Here is a 23,485-nt window from a genome sequence, read left to right on the forward strand (position 1 = left end):
CATCTGTTTTTGCTTGCTTCTGTTCAAGCATGCTTTAGATTAGTTCATTTTATTCCTTTTGCGCACCTACCAGTTTTCAGGACTGACCCCATTTTCTTATGGGTGTAGGTGACAGGTAGCTCTTCTTACTGGCGGTGGTGCTGAAGCTACGTAGTCAAAGCTTTGCCTCTCTCGTCGACTCGCTGGCTACTTTGTTTTGTACCCCTTTTTGTTGTTTTGGGGGTGGACACCCTTTTTCCTTGTATAAAGTAAACTCTTTCTGTTATGAATGAACTTTTTATTCTCTACTCACTACTTTGGCTTAAAAGTGAGCTTTTACTTGTGATGAGTCTTTTTGCTAATGTACCCAGAAGATTTGACTCGTGTTTTTTTTAAAATCCTTTGGTACCTTTGAAAATCCTTGCTGCAACTCTGATTTTTCCTTAAAGGTATTTTGATTCAAATCTTTTCCTTTCTCGAGTCAAACTTTTGGGGCGTGACAGAAGTAGTTCCACACGATTTTTTCTTTATGGAGGTTCTCGATCAAGAATCTATACCAAGAAGTAGGTAGTGGCTTTTTGTTGTTATATCTGAATGAGCTGGCTCAAATTGGCACATGTCGGAGGAACCAGGACTATAATGTATAGATCCACCATTCTACTAAGATCGAATCTCTGAGGGTAAAGAGGGTCGATCCACGGTATAAGAAGGCAAGTGCAGCCATGGCAATCGAGAGACGGTTGGTCTGTCGACCTCTCCATCTTTGCAAAAGCTGTACTATTCTGATATCAATGTAGTTCTGTCTGTCCTGAAAGAAGGTTAGTTCCACGTTGCACAAGACCATTGCATGTTGAATCCTTTCTTGCGTTGCTCGGGATAAGGAGCTGACTTCTTCAAAAGTTCTATATTGTCGGTATAGCTCAAACAAGTCAACACACTGGGTCTCATAGACCTCTATCAGTGACCAAGATCTACGTCCAGTCATCCAGGCTAAAGCGTCTTGGGGGTCCAATCCCTTGACATTGATAAAAAACTGCTGCTCTAATGGATCCTCAGGCTAACCAGCTGGCTCAGGTAGACCCATGATATGAATTTGTCCTGTAGTAGAGTCATCTCTCCCCACGTGAACTAAAAGGTGTAGGTGTGCGGATTCCACCGCTCTGCCAATGTTTGAATCAAATTGTCGTTGATGATCTGCTCTCCCACTGATGATGCGAGTTTCAATCCGCAGTCGCTCAGATGGTCTGAAAACATACGAGAGAAGTTTTTGAGCCAAGAATAGTACCACAGGGGAATGGAATATCCGGTGTTAAGAGTTCGACGATCAAGAAGACCATGCCGCACCTTATAGAAGATATGACTCTCAAGAAAGACTGAATCAAGTTGATTGGATGCCATCAGGACAGACTGGAAGAATAGAAAAAGAATCAGGGCAAAGCTTGAAAAAACACATGATATTTTAAAGCTGCAGGCAGGATCAAAACAAGGTTGGAACTCGAGATCCAAATGAACGAAAGGATGAAAAATCGCTTGAAGTTTTGAGGAAAATTAGGGATTTGCAAAAATCGTCGAGGGTTTGAGAAAATAAAAGAAAATGTTAGGTAATACATGAAAATAAATAGAAAAATAAGGGATTTTGAAAATTATCTAGTATTTTTAGAAAAATTATGAAAAAATATAAGAAAATAAAGGAAAATAACTAAGATACATTCAATCACACCCTGCACAATCAATTATGCACATACAACATTCCCTAAAGGCTGACTCTAGATGCACAAATTTTGAAATAGTTGTAGGACCTTAACCCTAACTCTAAAGCTCAGATCATCTATGTCCAATCATGCTATAACCATATACTCGAGCCAAGGCTCGATGTACGTGGCATAAAAAGAATTTCTCTAGTTTTAGGCTCATGTTTTCCAACATCCTTGAGCGCCTACCGATATACTTTGGACTATGACCCTTAGTACGTGGCAGAGGGGATCAACCCAAATAGGTGGCCCAGTTGTGAGGCTTTGTCCTGAACTATGGTTCTGAAAGAAAGCTCAGCAACGTGGTGGCCAAGTAAAAGTAAGTGGGGTTATTTTTGAAACATGATCAACATGCAAGAAAACAGAAGGTTCTAATAACCTAAAGAAGTAGATTTTTGAAAAATTTATGAGAAGCGAACATTATTTTCAAGCAATTCCTAGATTGAGGATGATTGTATTTGACCTAAGTCTAAGTGAGCATGAATAATGCCTCCTTAATCGGTCCTACCAAACCATGCCTAAGTCTACATGCAATCCATGTCAACTGGGTTTGATTCTAGGCTCCTAGGTTCATAAGATATAAAGCTGACATTGTAGAACAAGATTTTGACAAGTTGAATAGAACAAAGCATTAGATTGATCAGGCGGAGACAAGTCCCATCATTGTCGACAAACTTGTTATCCTTGCAAAATTTTACTTTTGCAAGTCAAACTGACCTTTGAAAAAGATTTTGAAAATAACTCGCCTTCGTTTTAAAATGCAGAATAATTCCAAATAATGGGACTCACCTGTTGGTACGAGGTTCAACCGTTCCTGACACCATAACCAGGGGTAATCGAACCAAAGATCAATCTTATGCTTTGCTTTGCTCAACTGTCTGAATCATGATTCTATTTCCTAAATGCAAAAAAAATCAGGCATGTGCTATGAACTTTGGAAAATACAAATTTAAAATATGATGTATGCTTCAAATATTTGAAATACTTGGAAAAAGGAGATGATTGGAAAATCATGAGTCAGGATTAGGAAAACCCTTTTGAAGAAAAGGAAAACTTGGAAAATCGTGGATTTGGACTTAGAAAAATATTGGAAAAAGGAAAAACCTTGAAAATCGATTTTAAGGAAAAATCGGGTAACTTTGAGAAAATCAATTTTTCTGTATTGAATTTTGAAGTGAATCAATAGGGATGGGCGTGTAGCTCTAGGAAATCCTCTTTCATGATGCAATCTAACCTAGATGAATGAATGAATGCAATTTGCAAAATATTTTCTGAAGAATTTGAGGAAAATCTTTGAAAAAGAGATTTTTGTGCCTTATAGAATTTAGATGAAATAAATTCTTTACATATTCCTGACTATGGCCATGAATACATATTGAAATTATCTTATTTAGTTCTAAAAGGAAAAAATACTTAGAAAAACTTTGAAATATGCTATGCTTTCTGAAAATGCCTAAGAGTAGGTCATTTGTAGCTTAAAAAAAGATGATAAATCTAGGTTTTGTTCGTATTCTGACTATGGCCACAAATACGAAACCCACCGAGTTTATCAACTCTTTAGAAGCTAGTGCATGTGCCATTCATGTAGACCATTATGAGTTTGAATATGCATGAATCATCATCCATCACACATTAACGTTATTTGAAAAATATAAACTATATGCAATGCAACCCTATTTTAAGTAGGAAATTAAATTCTTATTCCAAATTTACAATTTACATCAATAATAAATTAAAATAAAGAAAAGAGAAATAAAGAAAATTACAATATTGAATGTCCCTGCAAAATTAGCAAACTTGTTAGTGGAGATATGTCAGCTTTTTGAGATTTATCCAGTAATATCTTAAAATTGTTGGATTTATCCGAATATAAGCCTTTTCTTGTGCTTCCCTGAAATAAAACTCATGAAAGATGATATATGATTTAATAAAAGGTGAAATTGAACTTGGTTTGAAGATTGAAATTTTGAAATTAGGGTAAAAATGACTAAAATACCCCTGAAAGCAAGACTATGACCTCGAAATCAGGGTTTTCAAAAATGATTTTTGTAAAAGACTTGATTCGGGGATCAAATGAATTCAAAATAATGCCAAATCAGGTTGAGAGTATCCTAGAATGATTATGAACCTGATAAAATACTAAAAATACAAAAATAATGGACGAAAATACTAAAATATGCAAAAAGAAGATGAAATTTGTAGTGTTTCAATTTTCATGATTTAACTAAATAACATATCAATTAAATTCAAAAATTCACAAAAATTGACCTGGATACTTTTGATAATCTTAAAATTAAACTTCAATTGAAAAAATATTTTTTGGGGATTATTTTGATGCGAAAATTAAATAAAAACATGGAAAACAGGTGATTTTACTTGCGGTTATGAATTTATCACAGTGTCAGACCCAAATCAGGTATCAAACCACCATAGAATTTTATAAAAATTTACAAGGAGAAACTAGACAGATTAACAAAAATTTCCCTATTTATAGATTGGAAAAATCATTTTCGGTTAGGGAGATATTGTTCTGGCAATATATGCTTGATTTTGGTGAATATGTAACGGGTTGAAATAAATAGATCCGGTTTTGGATGCAGAAAAATATAGCAAACAGGGTTTAAAAGTTATAAATTTTTCGCAGATGACATTAAACACATAGATAAAGCTACTCCTTTTTATGTATCATCGATCGGGTCTTCGGTAAGGGAGATACAATCTGCACACGTTGATCTAGGGTTTAAACAAGGCATAATGGCCTGACAGAAATAGATTCTGATTTCTGACAAAGGACAAATAGCAAACAGCCATGGAAAAATCTAAAAATTTAATCAAACATACTAGACATCATGATAAATCCACTTCTTTATACGGATTATCGATCAGATCTTCGGTGAGGGAGATATTACCTCGACAAGTCATACCCGATTTTACGTAGCGTTTTCACAGTATAATAATTAGAGTTCGGTTTCTGATTTTTTTAGAAGGGTTACAAAACCCAAAATAATCTATTTTTTTTATGAACAAACAAAACCCAAAATAATCTAATTACTGACACAAACACGATCTAACCCTAAAAAAATCAAAATTTAATGACAAAAAATGAACATGAAATAACGTTGTTCATGTGTGCCCAGAACAAAAAACGTGTATTATCATTAAAGCATATGAATAAACCTAATTTAAGCATGCAAAAACCATTAAAAAAATATAAATAATGTAATGAATCATATTTTGATGCTTGAACATGTAAAATAAGCATTAATATGATGAATAAAAAAAATCAGGGAAAGCATAATTGGGATTTGATGTAGCCATTAAAAGATGGATTCGACCCATAAAGGGATCGAATCTCGTCTTTTATTTTGCATAAACATAAAAAGGAATAGTTTACACTATTCCAATGGATTCAAAACATGAAAATCACCCTCTAACAATATTGGATCATCTTCTTGAATTGCCTTCAAGGTTCTTGAACAAATATAGCATGGTCGAATTCAACACCAAAGGGGTGGCAATAGCTAAAACATAAAAAAAAAAAATTAAATAAAATAATAAAAAGTGGAAGGGGATCTTACCTTGGAGGTTGCAGCAATGGAGGAGCTGCTGGGAGAGAGGAAGGTTGCTTGAGAAGAGAGAGAGAGCAAGAAAGCAATGAGAGAGAGAGCATGAGTTGACCCCCTTGGTTGCCCTTATTTATAAAATTTCTAAACTCTTAATTAAAGAGTTTAGATTTTCAAAAACTCTTCTTTTAATTGATTTGGATAAGCCACATGGGGGGCGATTTTCCTAGAGTTTCCTAACCTAATCCAACTCTAATTAGCTAACCTAATTGACCTAATTAAGCCCTTAAACATCCTTAAATGTGGCGCCACCCATGGGGCCCACATTTGGTTTTTAAAACCTTTAATTTAAAAATTAAAACAAGGTTAAAATCAAATAGTGTTTTAAAATCAATTGAGCTTTGACTATTCAAACTTCTAACCTAATTAGGACTCTGACTAATCCTAAATTAACCAAAATACTTTCAAGATGTGGCGCCACCTAAGTGGGCCTCACTTGGTTTTTCATAAAACAATTTTAAAACTTAAAAAAAAAAGGGTTAAAAATGAGGTTTTCAAAAGGGATCAGAAAGAATGAACTTTAAAATCGAAAGTTTTGAATCGACCAGAGTTCTGACTGGATCAAAACTCCTCCAGATATGTGTGAGCCCCACACCAAAGTTTTGAAAAAGTTGAAATAAAGACTGAAAAGTGTTTTGAAACAGAGTTGAAATCACTAGATGAGAATCAGAAGTTTTTAAAACAGAGTCCCGAACTAACTGAAACTCTGGAACAGAGTCCTAAAATTTTGAAACTCTTAAATTTTGGTTTTTGAAAGACAAACGGGAAGATTTTGAAAGATCTTCTCAGAGATTGATGAAAATGAACACAAAGATGAAACCAGAGTTAGAGTCCTAATCAACTAGGACTCTGACTAGAGTCCTGAAATTTTAAAACTCTTAGAATTGAATCTATTTTCGCGAAACCAGTAAAATAGAAGTAAGGAATAAAATCAGAGCAGAGTTCTGAATCGACCGGCGACTCTGGGACAGAGTCCTAAAATCTTGAAACTCTAAGATAGAGTCCTAAATTTTTGAAACTCTGAGAATGGGATCTGTTTACGCAAAACAAGTAAAAGATGACATCAGAGTAGAGTTTTGAACTGACTGAAACTCTGAGACAGAGTCCTAAAATTTTGAAACTCTATAATGAAGTCTTGAAATTTTAAAATTTAATTTTTAAAATATGAAAGAAGAGATTTTTGAAAGATTTTTTTGAAAAATGAAGTCAGGGTCAGAGTCCTAATCCAACTGAAACTTTGGAACAGAGTTCTGAAATTTTGAAACTCTAGATTTTGACTTCTTTTGAAAGGTTTTGAAAGATTTTCTTGAAAATAGGCAAAAATGGAGATGACAGTTAGAGTCCTACTCTGACTGGAACTCCGGGATAGAGTCTTAGAATTTTAAAACTCTACAGTTTTGACCTTTTTGAAAGTCAGATGAGAAGGTTTTTGAAAACAAGTGAAAAACAATAATAAAGAATGAAATCGGGATAGAGTCCTAGTCCGGCTGAACCTCTAGAATAGAGTTCTAGTCCGACTGAAACTCTGAGATTTTGGCTAAAATAAAGAAAATGGACGAGGGATAAGACTACCTCTGATTTAAAACCAAAATGAAATTTTGAAAATGTTTAAAAAGGTAAAAAGACAAAGTCCTGGTTCAACTAAAACTCTAAAATTTAAAAATTTTGGATGAAAGGAGGGATCCGAAAGCAACACCACCTAGATGGATCTCATCCGAGAATTGAGATGAGTTAAAATTTGATTTTAAAACAAATCTAGATTGCTTTTCTAAGGAAAATATTTTGAAATAAAGAAATATAAGATCCTTGGGGCTGACAAAAGGCAAATGTCAATCTAGAACCCAGGTTTTTGAAATTGATTTCGAAAGAAAAGTTTTAAAATCGAGTCTGGATTGAGAAAATTTTGAAAATTAGAGTGTTGGATCTCGAGAATGACATGCAATGCAATGCAATGAAATGACCTGAAATGATATAAAATGAGATGAAATGATGTGAAATGATAGAAAATAATATGGAATGATTACAACAGGTAAACTCTGGGCGAGGGATTTGAAGTCTCGGACCCCTGGCAGAGACAAGGAATTGGAATTTTCTGTCTAAAGATGAAAATTGATAATTGAAGTCGAGCCAAAATGGGGGCTAAATCTTGAAATGTTTGAATTTGGGGCAAAATTTGGGCTCTGAATGGCCCTAGCTGAGGTGTCAACCAACTGGTTCCCTGGAGGATTTAAAGAATGGGTGCCAGTGGCAAGACATAGGTGTTTGAAAATGTACAAGGAAAATTTGAGGTGTTTACACATGCATTCACTAAAAGAGTTGCAAAAATAATGCTTAAAATACAAAACCTTTAAAAAAAATGGGATTGAACAAACCCTAACCTTGAATAAACTGAATTTAGCATGCATTCACTAAAAACGTTATAAAAACAATGATTATAATACAAAACTTCAAAAAAAAACTGATTGAATAAACCCTAACCTTCAATAAACTGGATTTACCATACATTCTCTCAATAAATTGCAAAATTGGGGTTAAAAATACAACCCCCCCCCCAAAAAAAAAAAAAAAATTAAAAAAAAAATGGTTTGAATAACAACATAGAGAGAAAGAGAGATACATGCGTACATGCGTAGCATAGCTGGAGAGAGGGTCGCCAGAGACAAAATCGTCGGGAGGCGTCTTTCACTGGAGGGACCATCATAGGGGAGCTCCAGGGTTGGGGTGAGAGAGTGGGAGTTTCGGGTGAGGCTCCCCAAAGATACTTGGATTAGCACCTGGCTTGAGGAAGAAGCACCAATGACTAGGGATGTAAACGTGTTGGACATTATATCGTCAGACATATAAATAGAGCCTACAATGAATTTGAATTCAATCAAGGGCATATACCCTAATGGGATCCATGTTTATGTATAATATGAGCACGTTCTTTTTCTCTCTTTTCTTACAACTACCCCGGCTGCGTGGCCAGCATGGTGGTTGTCAGGGCATTGAGATGAAAACTCCAGATCAAACCCCCTGGTGTACAGGTGAGTCCGTAGCTTTCAAAGATGGGTCATGTAAGGAAGGGTTGTCATGGGGCCCCACCTAGGGTTTTTCTCAATTCGACGAGGATTTCTCATCATAAAAAAAAAGAAGACTTTTTTTTACTTGAACAAAATTTGGTTTTGACTTGGACTCTTGATGTGAGATTGCTAAAACCATTTCACAAATCTGAATAGGATGGACTTGAATTCAGTTGGCAGCGGACCAGAACCTGCACCATTTACATCCCTAGCATTGAGCTACCCATGATAGAATTCGTAGTGGTAATATAGACTCATGCTTAGAGACGAAAATGGGTCAGGTTCAGTCGGACTTCCAACACAAATCTGGCAACTATGGATGATCTCAATATAAAACTAAATCGTGTTTTAGAATGATGCTTATATACGACGTGACTCCATCTGTATTCAACCTTTGCACTTTTTTTTAACCTATATTTGGATTCTCATCAAATTCATTTGTTAATGTTTTTTTACATGTAAACTGTTTTTAACCTTTTCATAATGAAATCCGGTATTGCCATATAAAAGTTTGGTTTACACTCAATTCTACTGCATTGTGTCTAGTTCGAATTCAAATTCAGACTTGCACTTGCTACATAAAGTTTGGATTCAAATTCAGATAAACTATATATAAAACCCATATTGGTCCTTCAAGCCTTAGCAACTCGTGAAGAGTCTTATAGGCGTCCAACAAAACTGGCCCGAACTCATGCTCGGATAAGCCCAGCCATCCAATCATCACCAATGTCATAAGCATTATAATGCATGATCAATAACATGTCAGCATTGCATGAGCACTCACAACTGGATGGGGGTTAACTCAAATCAACACCATGGAAATGGTGATATAATTTTACCTATGAGATTGCACATGTATGTTTGGATCCCAACTTGAATTTGGTTCCGCTCATCCCTTGTGTCATCCTCATCTTCATGCCTCCATAAGATCTCATTGTTGCAAGTTCATTTGACCAAATCTGACTTCATAAATGAATTCATGATTAATTTAATAAGGTTTGATAAAAAGTTCATTTGACCAAATCTGACTTCGTAAATGAATTCATGATCAATTTAACAAGGTTTGACCCTTGGATCATGTTTTTTTGATAAACACGTGGTTTTTAAATCACAAATTTTAGATTTTATTTTTACCTCTAACTTTTGAATCTCCAAACCAATCCTGCCATTCAAACGCCAATCTCCACTAATTGGACCATGTTGATCACATCTAGAGGGGGCAGATTTGATGAAACAGTTTGCATCAACGAGATCTTAAAGGGGCTTTTGAAAAGCTCCCACCTAAAGGAGGCTTCGTTCCTTTGAAAGTACCACTTTGGAGGGAAAGTGCTTTTTCACGAGGAGAGGTATGAACTCATTTTGACTGAAGCAGGTTATATGTTACCCCCCGAACAGGGCATCTCATGCTCGGGGGTCCCAAAAAGCACCACGTATTTAAGCACTTGTGTCTCGTATCCCCATGTTTGTCAGCATTAATTAGCATTGGAGTTTGATGCGATTGCAAAGACTTAAGTACCCTCTCCTCCATTGGTGCAAAAAAAAATGACGATTCTAGAAAAAGAGTGGTTGTAAAGACTTAAGTGCCCCAAATATGATTATTTAAGGCCCAGTCTTTGCACTACAGGATTATCCGAGAAAGAAATCTCCCCTGGAGGAGGCCATGAACATCAACCCTCTCACACTCTCTCTCCCTTCTCTTTCTGCTTCTGTGCACATCCAGCAGAAGATCCTACATTGCTCCATCAAGCACCGACTAACCTGCACATTGACTGTTATGGAGCCTGATTTAGAGTTTTTATCCTTACAGAAGGAGGGTTTGAGGGCTCCTCCCAACGTGGGTAACATCATTCAACTAAATGAGTTGTAGATCCTGATTCAGAGTTTTTACCCTTACAGGAGAGGGGTCTGAGGACCCTTCCCAGCGTGGGTAGCATCATTCAACTTGAAGAGTTGTGGAGTCTGATTCAGAGTTTTTACCCTTACAGAAGGGGTCTGAGGGCTCCTCCCAGCGTGGGTAGCATCATTCAACTTAATGAGTTGTGGATCCTGATTCAGAGTTTTTACCCTTACAGAAGAGGGGTCTGGGAGCTCCTCCCAGCGTGGGTAGCATTATTCAACTTGAAGAGTTGTGGAGTTTGATTTAGAGTTTTTGCCCTTACAGAAGGAGGGTCTGAGGGTTCCTCCCAGCGTGGGTAGCATCATTCAACTTGATGAGTTGTGGAGCCTAATTCATAGTTTTTGCCCTTACAGGAGGGGGGTTTGGGGGCTCCTCCTAGCGTGGGTAGCATCATTCAACTTGATGAGTTGTGGAGCCTGATTTAGAGTTTTTGCCCTTATAGGAGGGGGTCTGTGGGCTCTCCCCACGATTGAACAAAACGCTTTATTGCTCTTTTTCGATAGTTAAAAGAGGGAAAGAAAATAAAAAAAATCATACAAGCCCCCCAAAAAAATTGGTCCGGGGAGCGCTGCCCCCAGACCCCTGCCTGCAGACCGCACAGCGAGACTCGCGCTGGGGGGGAACCCCCGGACCCCCCTTTTGTAAGGGCAAAAACTCTAAATCAGGCTCCACAACTCATCAAGTTGAATGATGCTACCCACGCTGGGAGGAGCCCCCAAACCCCCCTCCTGTAAGGGCAAAAACTATGAATCAGGCTCCATAACTCATCAAGTTGAATGATGCTACAGTCAATGTGCAAGTCAGTCGGTGTTTGATGGAGTAATGTAGGATCGTTTGCTGGATGTGCACAGAAGTAGAAAGAGAAGGGAGAGAGTGAGAGGGTTGATGTTCATGGCCTTCTCCAGAGGGAACTCTTTGCCTCCCTTGATTTCTTTTTTAGAGAGAGAGAGAGGGTTTTACAGTGTTTTACAGAGAAGAAAGAAGAAGAAGATGACGATGAAAAGTTCAAACAGACATTTTTGATTGGTCAGGTTCGTTTCGCTGGATGACCATCGGATCGCCGGCTCACCATCGGATCGTCGACTCACAATCGTTTCGCCGGATCACCATCGGCGAAACGATTAAGGTTCGTTTCGCTGTGTAGACTTTAAAGAGTTAACATCATCCTCGACTTTCTGGATGGAAGACATGTTTGTCTTTTTTTTGAACCATTTGTTTTTTCTTTTTTGAATAAAGGGCATTGTTGTTATTTTCTCAAACCATCGTTTTATGAGAAAAATAGCAAGAAAGGGTACTTAAGTCTTTGCAACCACACCAGACTCCAATGCTAAGTGATGTCAACGTACACGGGAATACGAGCCCCATGTTCTTGTATACGTGGTGCTCATTCAGACCCCGAACACAGATGTGAGATTCAGTGAATCTTCGGGGGAGAACATACACCACCCTCCCCATTTTGACAGAAAAGCTGCCTTTCTGCATTTATCTTGTAGATCAAACCCTACTGGTGCATCCGTAGCTTTCAGAGGGTGGCTACGTAAGGCGCAGGGTGGTCAAGGACCCCCACCTGGAGTTTTTCTCGCTTTGGCAAGGGTTCCTTACTCATCAAAGAAAAGTATGTTTGTTTCGCAAAACTCTCCAGTCCCTCTCAACGGGGGGAGGGGTGCTCCACTTGTCTGGTAGGAGCAGTGCAGTTAGTACATGCCACCTTGTGTTCAAATCCCAATTGTATAGTTGTATTACTGGTAAAGGTTTGCCTAAGCCCAGCTTGCCTTCAAAAAAAAACTCTCCAGATAGGTTGGTGCCGACAGCTGAGTCCATAAGAAGCAGTTCCAAGCTGGACCGCCCTTTTAAACGTCCTCCTGGCGATAAAAGGCAGCAGGCCATCACACGCTGCCAGAGCCTTGCAAGCCCGTACTCCCCAAGTGAGCGAGAGAGAGAGAGACGACGACGACGAAATGCAACGGTGTGTAGCCTCAAGCAGGAGGCTGCCATCTTTCTTCACTCGGTGCAGGCGTCTCTCTGCTCTTCCCAATCACACTAAGGATGAAAATCTCGATGACCAAGTATATGCTTCTCTCTCTCTCTCTCTCTCTCTCTCTCTCCACCGTGGGCTGAATTCATTTGGCCTTCCCTTGGGGTTCTTAAACGGCAGGTTTTGGTTGAGGGGCAATCTCATTCTCGTACAGCAGTTCTCAATAGGCCTTCTTCTCTCAACGCCCTCACTACATCCATGGTACATACTCTCATCGAAAATTTCTTCGGCAAATTCGTCTTTTTTGGCAATTTTGAATGATAGGTCATGCTTAGGATCAAGCAATTTTGCTGTATTTCCCCGGAGTTCATAGGAAAAAGAAGTTTAATGCATGCTGAAAATCCCCATGTTTTTACTTGGCGGTTCATATTTGTAAGAGTTTTCGGTGGGATCCTCAGGGTGTTAGACTCAAGAAGTTGTACGAGGCTTGGGAAGATAACGCTGATATCGGTTTTGTTGTGATGAAGGTATTTTTGTGTATTTTTTTTATTATTTTTGAATGTTAATTCCTGTCTATTGATGGTTTCCCATATTTTTTTTTCATGTTCAACTATGCAAGTTTCATGGGTGTTACCTATTTTCTACTGTTATAATCTTCAAATGTAATTGGCTTTTTACTTCTTTGGAGCCTATTTGATTCTGAAGCCGAGTGAAATGGTTGATTATATGGTTTTAACCTATGATGCAAATCCTCGTTTCCGAAATATTAATGTTCTTGCTTTTGAGCATATGAAGGGTAGTGGAAGGGCATTTTGTGCTGGTGGTGATATTGTCAGGCTTTATCGATTACTGGGTGAAGGTATCGGTTTCTGCTGCCTTATTCTTCCACTCTTATCACTATAAGATGCTCAAATAGATGCTGATTTTGTAACAATAACGTATCAGTTTTTTTTCTTTTCCTTTTGTCGTGCTTAATTCTTGTGTTTCATGACATAAGTGTCCACTCGTTATCTTGTTGGAAGTAGTTGTCGAGCACTTCAGATATCTGTGACATTGCTTTTCCATCTAGTGTAGATATATTATATACCACTGTTACATTAATGCTTCTTCACGTTTTCAAGTTCATTTTAGATCTTGTTTGAGTGACTAAAGATTTTTAAAAGAGCTACTTCACAGTTAGTAAGTTACATTTGAGATAAAATCTTCTATTATGTTAGTAGTTCGGTGTATCATTGTGTTATTTGCTATCTTGTCAAAGCTTATGAAAAGAGAAAAGAGTTGATATTGCTACTGTCAAAGCTTATGGAATTGCAGTTTTGGATTACCTGCCTACATCATTCTTATTTCTATTTTCTGCACAGAGTTTTCTGGTCTAATATCTTGGTTGTTGCACGAATTAAATGAACTTTCTTTTGCATATATTAGAAGTTCATTTGGTGACTTCCTTCAACAATTCATAGAATTGTTGGGTTATGCTTAAAATCCATTCTAATATTTATATTTTGCAATATTGGGCGATGTTGCAATTTTTCAATATAATTCAATTCACTGATACATGGGTGAGATACATCAGAAAAAAGCTATTTGATAGGGCAAAATATTTAAATAAAAGTTAAAAATTTGAACTGTAGGGAAACAATCTAGAGAAAGTCTTAAAATGTAGGAAAAAATTGGAAGCTAGCTGGCCCCTTCTCTTTTTCAGCTCGGAAACTACTTTTTCTATTTTCTCTTTCTATTCCCAAACAAATTGTTACATTATGAATTGTTAAATATGTAATATCTTTATGTCAATAACAACAAAATTGCACTTTTAACATATTCAAATGATTTGGCCTAATGGCATCTGGACATACCCTTGGTGTTTGAAAAGTTTGCAATAAAATATATAAAAATAAACATCAAGCTTTGACAAAAATGAAAAATAAATATGAGGTCAACATTAACTTCAATTGACAAAAGTAAAAAATGTAGAAATGATTATGTTATCTTTTTGTTACTTTTTCCTTCACGTTTCTTGAGTATTAAATATTTTCTGTGTTATATGAAACCTTAAGTTGGAAGCTCCTGATAAGAAGATGGCTGCACTCCCCCCCTCCCCCTGTTTGTGAACAATGTCCTCTTATTCCTGGTGAACTTCCATTTGAAAACTGTGAATTTTTAAATTATATTAGATTTTCATTTCAAGGCTGTTACCTAGTATTTGGTGTATGTTTTGTTTTCTTTGACTCTGACTCCTCCTTTGGATGGTAGTGTTTTGAACTTTGACTTGTTTTATTTAGGGAAGTTAGATGCGTGCAAGGAATTCTTTGACAAGTTATATCAATTCATATACCTTTTGGGAACTTACTTGAAGCCACATGTGAGTGTTATTTATTTCTTGTGCAAACTACTGAGTAAGATATTTAACTACTTTATAGCACTATAAAGCATCCAGATGAGCCCTTAAATGTAGTGACACATTGGTCATCATCTCCTGTCCTTTCTTCATTGAGATGGGATTCTATTACATGATTTACAATGATTTGCTAAGTAGCCCTGTTGATATTTTTGTGCCTTATCATCAACCATTTGTTCAAGATACTATTTGCATTAAATCTCTCTCTCTCTCTCTCTCACACACACACACACACACATGCACACACACACACACACACGCACACACACGCACACGCGCACACACGCGCACGCGCACGCGCACACGCACACGCACACGCACACACACACGCACACGCACACACACACACACATGCACGCGCACGCGCACACGCACACGCACACGCACACGCACACGCACACGCACACACACACACATGCACGCGCACACGCAAACGCACATGCACACGCACACGCACACGCACACGCGCACACACACACACGCACGCACACACACACACATACACATGCATTCATGCATTCATATTGACACACACTCACACATACACTTTATATTGGGCAGTGATTAAACACACTTTGAGCCATGTGCACAAAAAAGCCATGGTTATTTTGCGATATTAAAAAAACAGCATAGATCTTGAGGAAAACTTACAGTTTTATATGCGGCAGCAAACTTTTTTTGAGGCTTCTTTTCTTTCAGATCCAATATGGAAGTTAAGTGATTTCTCTTTCTTTCTTACCGACTCATTTCTTGGTAATGTTGGATTGAATCATACTATGTGGGGCAAATCTCTGTGCTATTCTTCATTAGTAAAAATCTACTTTTTGGGGTCCTAAACACAAAATGGCTGCAATCAAGAGCCGCATATTAATGAAATTGTTGGGTTGAATGTGTCTGGTTGCCTATCTTAGTGGTTTCTGTGCGTTCTTTTTCATCCATGATGTTACTAAGAATTTCACAATCAATTTTCCCTTTTCTTTTCAAAAAAAGAAAAAGCCCCATGATTAGCGAGTTTTTGGATTGCAAGATAATTTGTTCATTGCAACTAAGGACAACGTTAAATGTGTGAACTAAGTCACACATGGGAGAAAATAAAATTAATAACTGTGACACAATGATGTTTTTTTGGTGGTCTCTGTGTATTTGGTTTTTAGATTCCAAAGGAGTCTGAATTTGAATTCTAAGTTTAGCAGCCTTTGGTTTCTTGATGATTTTTCTTTATTTAAAAAACTTTATTAAATCAAAAGAGGATTGGTGTCATGGGCCTATTTCCTTCAATGGGCCAACGCGGCGCGACGGTCCTTCCCCACTGCCGCAAGCCTACTTGTCAGCTCGCTTGCCGATCGCGGAAGCTTGTAATCAGAGTGCAAGAGAGCAAGAGAGAATAGAGGGAAAGAAATTGCAATCACAAGAAGCAATCACAACGAGGGTGAACAAAAGAAAGCTCAACGCATTTACTTCATTCACAATTTTGCCTGCAGGCGATTACAGTTCAAGTATACGGGCTGCTCCTTCGGAGTATTGATTCACCTGAACCGGGCAGCTTACATCAGACTCAACAAAAGCAAAACAGACTCTAAGCACAACTGTACACTGTAAGTCGCAAGGGAACATGCTCCCCCCTTCAAATCATGCGCCGTCCTCGGCGCCATCTGTTTCGTGGTAAGCCCTGACTTCAGCAGGGTAGCGGTTGTTCATTCGAAATGCAGGCTCCCACGTTGGTTCCGCTGTTTCCTCCCACTGCACCAAGTATTTCTTCGCTTGCCCCAAATAGTTCACCTTGTGGCGAAGGATCTGACTGAGGTGCTTCTCGGCCCGTTGTGTTGCCGGGGCCCTCTGCATGATGGGAGCGCGTTGTGGCACACTACGTTCTGGGTGTCCATCTGGATGGAACTGCTTGAGGTTGCACACGTGGAACACCGGGTGCACCTTGAAGTCTAGGGGCAACTCCAACTTGTATGCCAGCTTGCCCACCTTCTTTGTGATGGTGAAGGGTCCCTCATACTTTCTGAGTAGTCCGCGGTGCCGCCCGCGGAAGATGCCTGTGCGACCAGGATATAACTTCACCAACACTTGGAACCCTGCGGGTCGACGATGTTTGTCCGCCCACTTCTTCATTCTCTTTGCCGCTTTGTGTAAGAATGCCTTCGTCAACTCATTCTGCTCGTGCCAGTCGCGAACAAACTGATAGGCGAAGGATGACCTTCCCTTTTCTTGTGCGGCAAGAGTGTGCGGGGTCAGTGGCTGCTGCCCCGTGGCTATCTCAAACGGACTGTGGCCTGAAGACTCGCTCTTCTGCAGGTTATCACAAAATTGTGCCACATCAAGGAGCTTCACCCAATTTTTCTGATTGACACTAACAAAGTGCCTAAGGTACTGCTCCAGTATCCCGTTGATGCGCTCTGTCTGCCCATCTGTCTGCGGATGGAAGCTTGTTGAAAACAACAAATCAGAGCCAAGTAGCCAAAATACTTCACGCCAGAACTTGCCCGTGAAGCGAGCATCGCGATCACTCACAATGCTCTTTGGTATGCCCCAGTGCTTCACCACATGCTTTACGAACAACTCTACAGTCTTCTCTGCAGGGCACTTCTTAGAAGTTGAGATGAAAGTAGCATACTTTGAGAAACGATCCACCACGACCAAAATAGAACTGAGGCCCTCTACCTTTGGCAGAATAACAATAAAGTCCATAGAGATGCTATCCCAAGGACGTTCTGGAATTGGTAGAGGCTCAAGGAGACCGGCAGCCTTCTGGTTTGTCCCCTTATCTTGCTGGCAGATGAGGCATGTTCTCACATACCCCTCAACATCGTCTCTCATCTGCGGCCAATAGTAGCCGCGCTCAAGGAGTGCTAAGGTCCGCTCCTGACCAGGATGGACGACCCATAGTGTATCATGGCACTCCTTAAGCAATTCTCGGCGGAGGCTTTCCCACCGCGGCAGAAAGATGCGTCCCCCTTATGTGACGAGGAGTCCATCTTGTAGCCAAAATCACCGAGTCTTCTCTGCCTGCACCAGGGAAACAAGGTGTTGTGCTATCGGGTCCTGCTGCGTACCTTCGCGGATGCGGCTCAATAATGCGCCCTCCAAATGCACTTCAGAAGGCTCCGCACGCGCAACTGCCAATTCAGCCCTGCGGCTCAGGGCGTCCGCCACAACATTGGTCTTTTCAACCTTGTACTCCAAGGCAAAGTCGAACTCAGCCAAAAACATCTGCCATCGAGCTTGCTTAGGCGTCAACTTCTTCTGCGTCTGAAAATAGCTCGTGGCCACATTGTCCGTCTTGACGACGAACTCAGCACCCAAAATGTAGTGTCGCCAGGTCCTGAGGCAATACACAATGGCGGTCATCTCACGTTCATGCACTGTGTAACGCCTTTCTGCATCTTTCAGCTTGCGACTCTCATATGCGATCGGATGGCCATCTTGCATAATAACTCCGCCAATGGCAAAGTCTGAAGCATCCGTGTGAACTTCAAAGAGTCTTGAATGATCAGGTAGTCGCAACACTGGTTTCCTCACTAAGGCTTTCTTTAAGCCATCAAAGGCATCTTGGCACGCTCATGTCTAGAGCCATACCTGATTCTTCTTTAACAAATCTGTGAGGGGCGCAACAATGAGGGAATAACCTTTGATGAAACGCCGATAATAGTTTGCCAAACCGAGGAATGACCGCAATTCTGACACTTTGCTTGGTGGAACCCATTCCTGGATGGCTCTTATCTTCTGCCCATCCATACGCAGCACACCACGCCCCACAACGTGGCCAAGGAAGCTGATCTCCTCCTGCCCGAAGAGACACTTCTCTCGTTTGACACAGAGGTCATTCTCCTTCAGCACTTGAAACACTGTTCGCAAGTGCCTGACATGTTCCTCCATGTTGCTGCTGTAAATCACGATATCATCCAGGTAGACTACCACGAACTTGTCTAAGTAAGGGTAGAAGATCTGGTTCATTAAAGTCGTGAACGTCACTGAAGCATTTGTCAGCCCGAATGACATTACTAGAAATTCATAAGCACCATAGCGGGTGACACAAGTTGTTTTCGGCTCATCACCTTCAACAATCCTCACCTGCCAGTAACCCGATCGCAGATCTAGCTTGGAAAAGATACAGGCACTGCATAACTGATCGAACAAGTCCGCTATCAATGACAATGTGTACTTGTTCTTCACCGTCACCTTGTTCAAAGCACGGTAATCCACACATAACCATTTAGAGCCATCATGTTTCATCTGGAAAAGGACTGGGGCACCAAATGGGGCTTTTGATGGACGAACAATGCTTGCGTCCAACATCTTGTCTAGCTGCCTGCGCAACTCTTTCAGCTTAGCTGGCCCCATACGGTATAAAACCATTGCGGGAGGCTTCGCTCCCGGGGTCAACTCAATCTTTTGATCGAACTCACGTCTTGGCGGAAGACGCTTTGGCAATTACGGAAGCATCACCCCCCGAAATCCTCCAATAGTGGGGCTAGGGTCGGCGGCACTGCTGCTTCTACCTTCTCTTCTTCTGCGCGCACTGCTACTAAGAATGTCTGCTCCCCATGCTTGACACCCTTCTTCAGTTGCATTGCCGATAACACTGAAGACTTGCCTTTCTGCGTAAGACACTGCACTGTGTGGGACAAGTCTGACCCCATGATTGTCAACATGTTAAACTTTGGCAGCATCATAACATTCTGGCTTCGCAGAAACTCTATACCCTTACCTTGAAATCGTCCAGGGGCACTACAGAGAAGTTGGCTTTGCCGACCCAACTCCCCACTTGAGTAGGCACATCTCTTGCTTCACCAAGGATGGGCTTGGCCTCAGAGTTTACTGTTTTGATGGTCCTCTGCTTTGGCCTAGTTTTGAAGCCCAACCGCTCTGCCTCTTTCCGCGAGACAAAGTTGTGTGTGGCCCCAGGGTCTATCATTGCTGAAGTAGACTTTCCATTCATAATGACTTCTACGTACATAAGTTCCTTACTGACCTGCATGTTCTTAGCTGCACAACTTCTAGCTGCGTTAATCGATCACATGACCCCCATCCTTGGTTGCATGGTCTCAGTGTCACTGCATTCAGTATCGCTGCATTCTTCCTGTGCAGCATTGGCTTGCCCGTCGTCCTTTACAAGGCGCTTTGGGCACTGCTTGGCGATATGTCTATCGCCACAGAACCAGCATGTCACAACCGCACCCTTGTTGTTGTTGTTATGCTTTGTGAAGTTCTGTTTCTTTTCGGATTGATGGCGTGTCGACGACTCACCTTTATCATTGCACTGCTCATCCTTCTTGCCTCCGTGGTCAGGCTTCTTCCCAACTTTGGTTGATGGTGTGAAAGACTTGCGCTGAGTGTCAACTAAGCGCTCGACCGTCACATATGCATCTTAAAAAATACGGGGGTTGCTCCTTTCCACTTCAGACTGTGCCCATGACTGGAGTCCCACAATGAACCAGTTGAGCATGTCGTCTTCTGTCATGTTAGGTATCTCCAACATAAGCTTCTGGAACGTTCTGACATAGTCTTGCAACGAATCAGTGTGTTTGAGCTCACGAACCATTCAGTATGCCTGTCTCTGCGCATTTCTTGGCATGAAGTAGTTGCGCAACTCCATTTTGAAGTCATCAAAGGTGTCTATCACACATTGACCCCTCTCCATGTCATTGCGCTTCCGCCTCCACCAAGCGATAGCATCTCCATCAAGTAAGGCCACTGCAGCCTTAATCCTCAGATTTTCAAAGGTCACATTTTGGATATCCAAGTAGTCTTCTACTTGGAACAAGAAGTTCTCAATGGCCTTACTGTCACGAGAACCATTGAATTTTGTGAGTCTTGGCACATCAATCCTTGATGACCTCTCACCATTTCCGCCATTTCGAGTTACCGTCCGCTGCAACGTACGGTTCTTCAATTGAAGCTCCCTTACTTCAGTCTGCAAGTCGATCACTGTAGTCGTCAATGAAGTGACCTGCCCCATTAGTAAGTTTACCTGCTCTTGTAGGCTCGCCACCACATCATTTAATCCATTGAATGATTCATATGCGCGTGAAATCGCTTTCTCATGCGAAGTCACCTCTTCCACCAGCTTGTTAATAGTTGCAGCCAACTCTTCTTGGCCCCGAGGTAAACCCATCTCCTCAGCTTCGGCAACTGCCTTGCCTTTGGTATTGCGCAAGTTTTGATAAGGCGCCACGATGTCTTGCTCACAAATCGCAGCCTGTCGGCGTGTCTGTCGACACCGACTCCGGAGTCCCTTCCCCAGCACGAGAACGGGCTCTGGTACCACTTATCACGGGCCTATTTCCTTCAATAGGCCAACGTGGCGCGACGGTCCTTCCCCACCGCCGCAAGCCTACTTGTCAGCTCGCTTGCCAATCGCGGAAACTTGTAATCAGAGTGCAAGAGAGCAAAAGAGAATAGAGGGAGAAAAATTGCAATCACAAGAAGCAATCACAACAAGGGTGAACAAAAGAAAGCTCAACGCATTTACTTCATTCACAATTTTGCCCGCAGGCGATTACAGTTCAAGTATACAGGCTGCCCCTTTGGAGTATTGATTCACCTGAACCGGCAGCTTACATCAGACTCAACAAAAGCAAAACATCTTTTAAGCGAAAATGTACACTGTAAGTCGCAAGGGAACAATTGGAATGTTTCAATAAATCATCTAAAAAGAAGATAAGATAGGTTTCATTTGCTGTAATCTTTTAGGACTCTTTTGGACATTGGGAATACTTTATTGAAATTCAATGCTATGTTAGCACGTGTGCAAATATTTTCTTACATATGGATTATGCAAAACTAAGCTCACATTCTTGACAGCTGTAGATTATTTTGCAGTTCACATACTTATCTTCGAATGATGGCCTTTTTCTTTTTTCCGCGTGCTCTATAAAGAAACTAATGTTGAGACGTGATTTGGTTTGGATCCATAATCTGGATCCATAATTGGGATGCGTTATGTACTGATTTATTTTATGTTTATCCCATGTGCTGATGTATTTTATTATGTTTCCAATATTTACCCTTTATCTTGTATAGTAGGCTTTTAGAAATATGGGGTATTGCTGTAAATGGACAAGTCCTATTAAAAGGTAAGTTAATATAATAGAAGAGAACCCAAACGGCTGAGGCATTGACATTTTGGGGTTTTGCAGCATCATCTTCTTCCTCTCATCTTCTTTCTTCCTCAGCATGAACCCGATTCACATGGTATCAGAGTGGATCTGATATTAAAACTGATCATCAAGGTAAGATCAAAACCTTGGCTGCAAATATTTCTTGTCAACCCCTTTCTCCTTCTCTTCACTGCGTATATCTTGATTTCCTTTCTTTCTTGTCTCCTTTCTTCCATTCCTACTGCTATTGTTCTTTCAGTTTATTCTTTAACCCTAAATCAATCTTGTTTTCTTGTTTCTAGCTTGAAAATATTTTTCCAGATCTGGATCTCATTTTTAGATTTGTGAAAGTTATATTCACGTGAAGAAAAATATTCTGACTTACTCTTTCAGATCTGGGTTATGCATCTCTTCTAAATAGTAAATAAAAAAAGGGAGGAAGAAGTACTTGGATCATTTTATTTACTGAGATTGAGTTGGGTGCTCAAGTTAATCTGATTTTTTGTTTTTTCTGCCATGCAAAAAAAAATTTTTACTGCAGAAAACTGATAGTCTGCATATTTCGAATTGTTTGTGTTTATAGTTTTCTTATATCAGATTTATAATCCTATATTCCTTTTTTCATTCTTGGCATCCATTTCTTATTCATACCTTTTCTTTTTTTCTACCTGTATTCAGCATGGATTCCTCTGTATCCTCATCCCTTTCTGCTAGTTTTTGAATCATCTTGTTTCTGAAAAATTTAACAATACTAATTTCCTCACCTGAAAATGGCAAATCATTCCATTCATTCACAACTAAGATCTTTCACGTCACCTAGATGGCTCGATCGCGACCCCCCCAGAATTCTTCATGCAGGAAAAGAAATATGATGAAGGGGTTGCTGTAATTACCCATGTTTGCAATCTTGAATATGTCTCTTGGATGAAGCACAATCAAGCACTCGTGGCATACATTACATTTACCTTGTTTCAGAAAGTTCTGAGCACCATACCCGATGACTGTACTGCTATGGAACTTTGGTGTAAGTTGGTTCAGACATATTCTCAAGTTTCTGAAGCAAGGGTCATGTTTTTGAAGGAGTTCCAAAATCTCAAGAAAGGGTTCATGTCCATAATGGAGTATTTAAACAAAACGAAGCAGATCACAGATCAATTAACAACCATTGGATGCGTAGTCTCAGAGAAGGACAAAGTGCATCAAACACTAAATAGATTGGGACTAGAATATGGCATTGTCTACACTACCTTATCATGTCTTCCTGAGTTGCCAAAATTTGAAGTATTAAGGTCAAAGCCGCTTCTCTTTGAAATGAATATGTCAGGAGGTTCAGACGGTAACTCATCTAATGCTGACAACCATTGTGAATTGATATTTGATTCCCAATATGGTAGAGGATGTGGTGGAATGAGAGGTGGCAGAAGGCGTCGACGATTTGGGAATTAGGAAGGCCGAGGTCTCCTTCCACTTCCAAATATTCCATTGCTGACAAATCAAGGCAAAAGAATTCCTACATGTTATGTCTTCAAGAAGCTAGGTCATGTGAAGAAAGATTGTTAGTTTAAGGATGATTCTAAATACAACTCAGAGGCTAAAATTCAAGGAAATTCAGTAGACAGATCGGTAGGGGCAGGGACGAGTAGAGAGGTCCAAGCACCAGTAGATAGACAACTTTTGTTGCAGCACTTGCAGGACTC

General features: G+C 40.1%; 1 protein-coding gene across 3 annotated transcripts in view; it reads left to right on the forward strand.

Moving 5' to 3' along the window:
* The first annotated feature begins 12,191 nt into the window (after positions 1 to 12,191).
* LOC149822338 (small ribosomal subunit protein mS47-like) overlaps positions 12,192 to 23,485 on the forward strand; it is a 56,410-nt gene continuing 45,116 nt past the window's right edge. For all 3 annotated transcript variants that reach the window (XM_089980639.1, XM_089980638.1, XM_089980640.1), the window contains exons 1-5: positions 12,192 to 12,378; positions 12,468 to 12,548; positions 12,746 to 12,814; positions 13,083 to 13,146; positions 14,567 to 14,646. In XM_089980639.1, coding sequence (XP_089836765.1) covers positions 12,271 to 12,378; positions 12,468 to 12,548; positions 12,746 to 12,814; positions 13,083 to 13,146; positions 14,567 to 14,646 — 402 coding nt within the window. In that variant the 5' untranslated portion in view covers positions 12,192 to 12,270. The remainder of the gene's footprint in view (positions 12,379 to 12,467; positions 12,549 to 12,745; positions 12,815 to 13,082; positions 13,147 to 14,566; positions 14,647 to 23,485) is intronic.

The sequence above is a fragment of the Nuphar pumila genome, chromosome 11, assembly GCF_984573655.1.
Source record: "Nuphar pumila chromosome 11, dmNupPumi1.hap1.1, whole genome shotgun sequence".
In the NCBI taxonomy this organism is placed as follows: domain Eukaryota; kingdom Viridiplantae; phylum Streptophyta; class Magnoliopsida; order Nymphaeales; family Nymphaeaceae; genus Nuphar; species Nuphar pumila.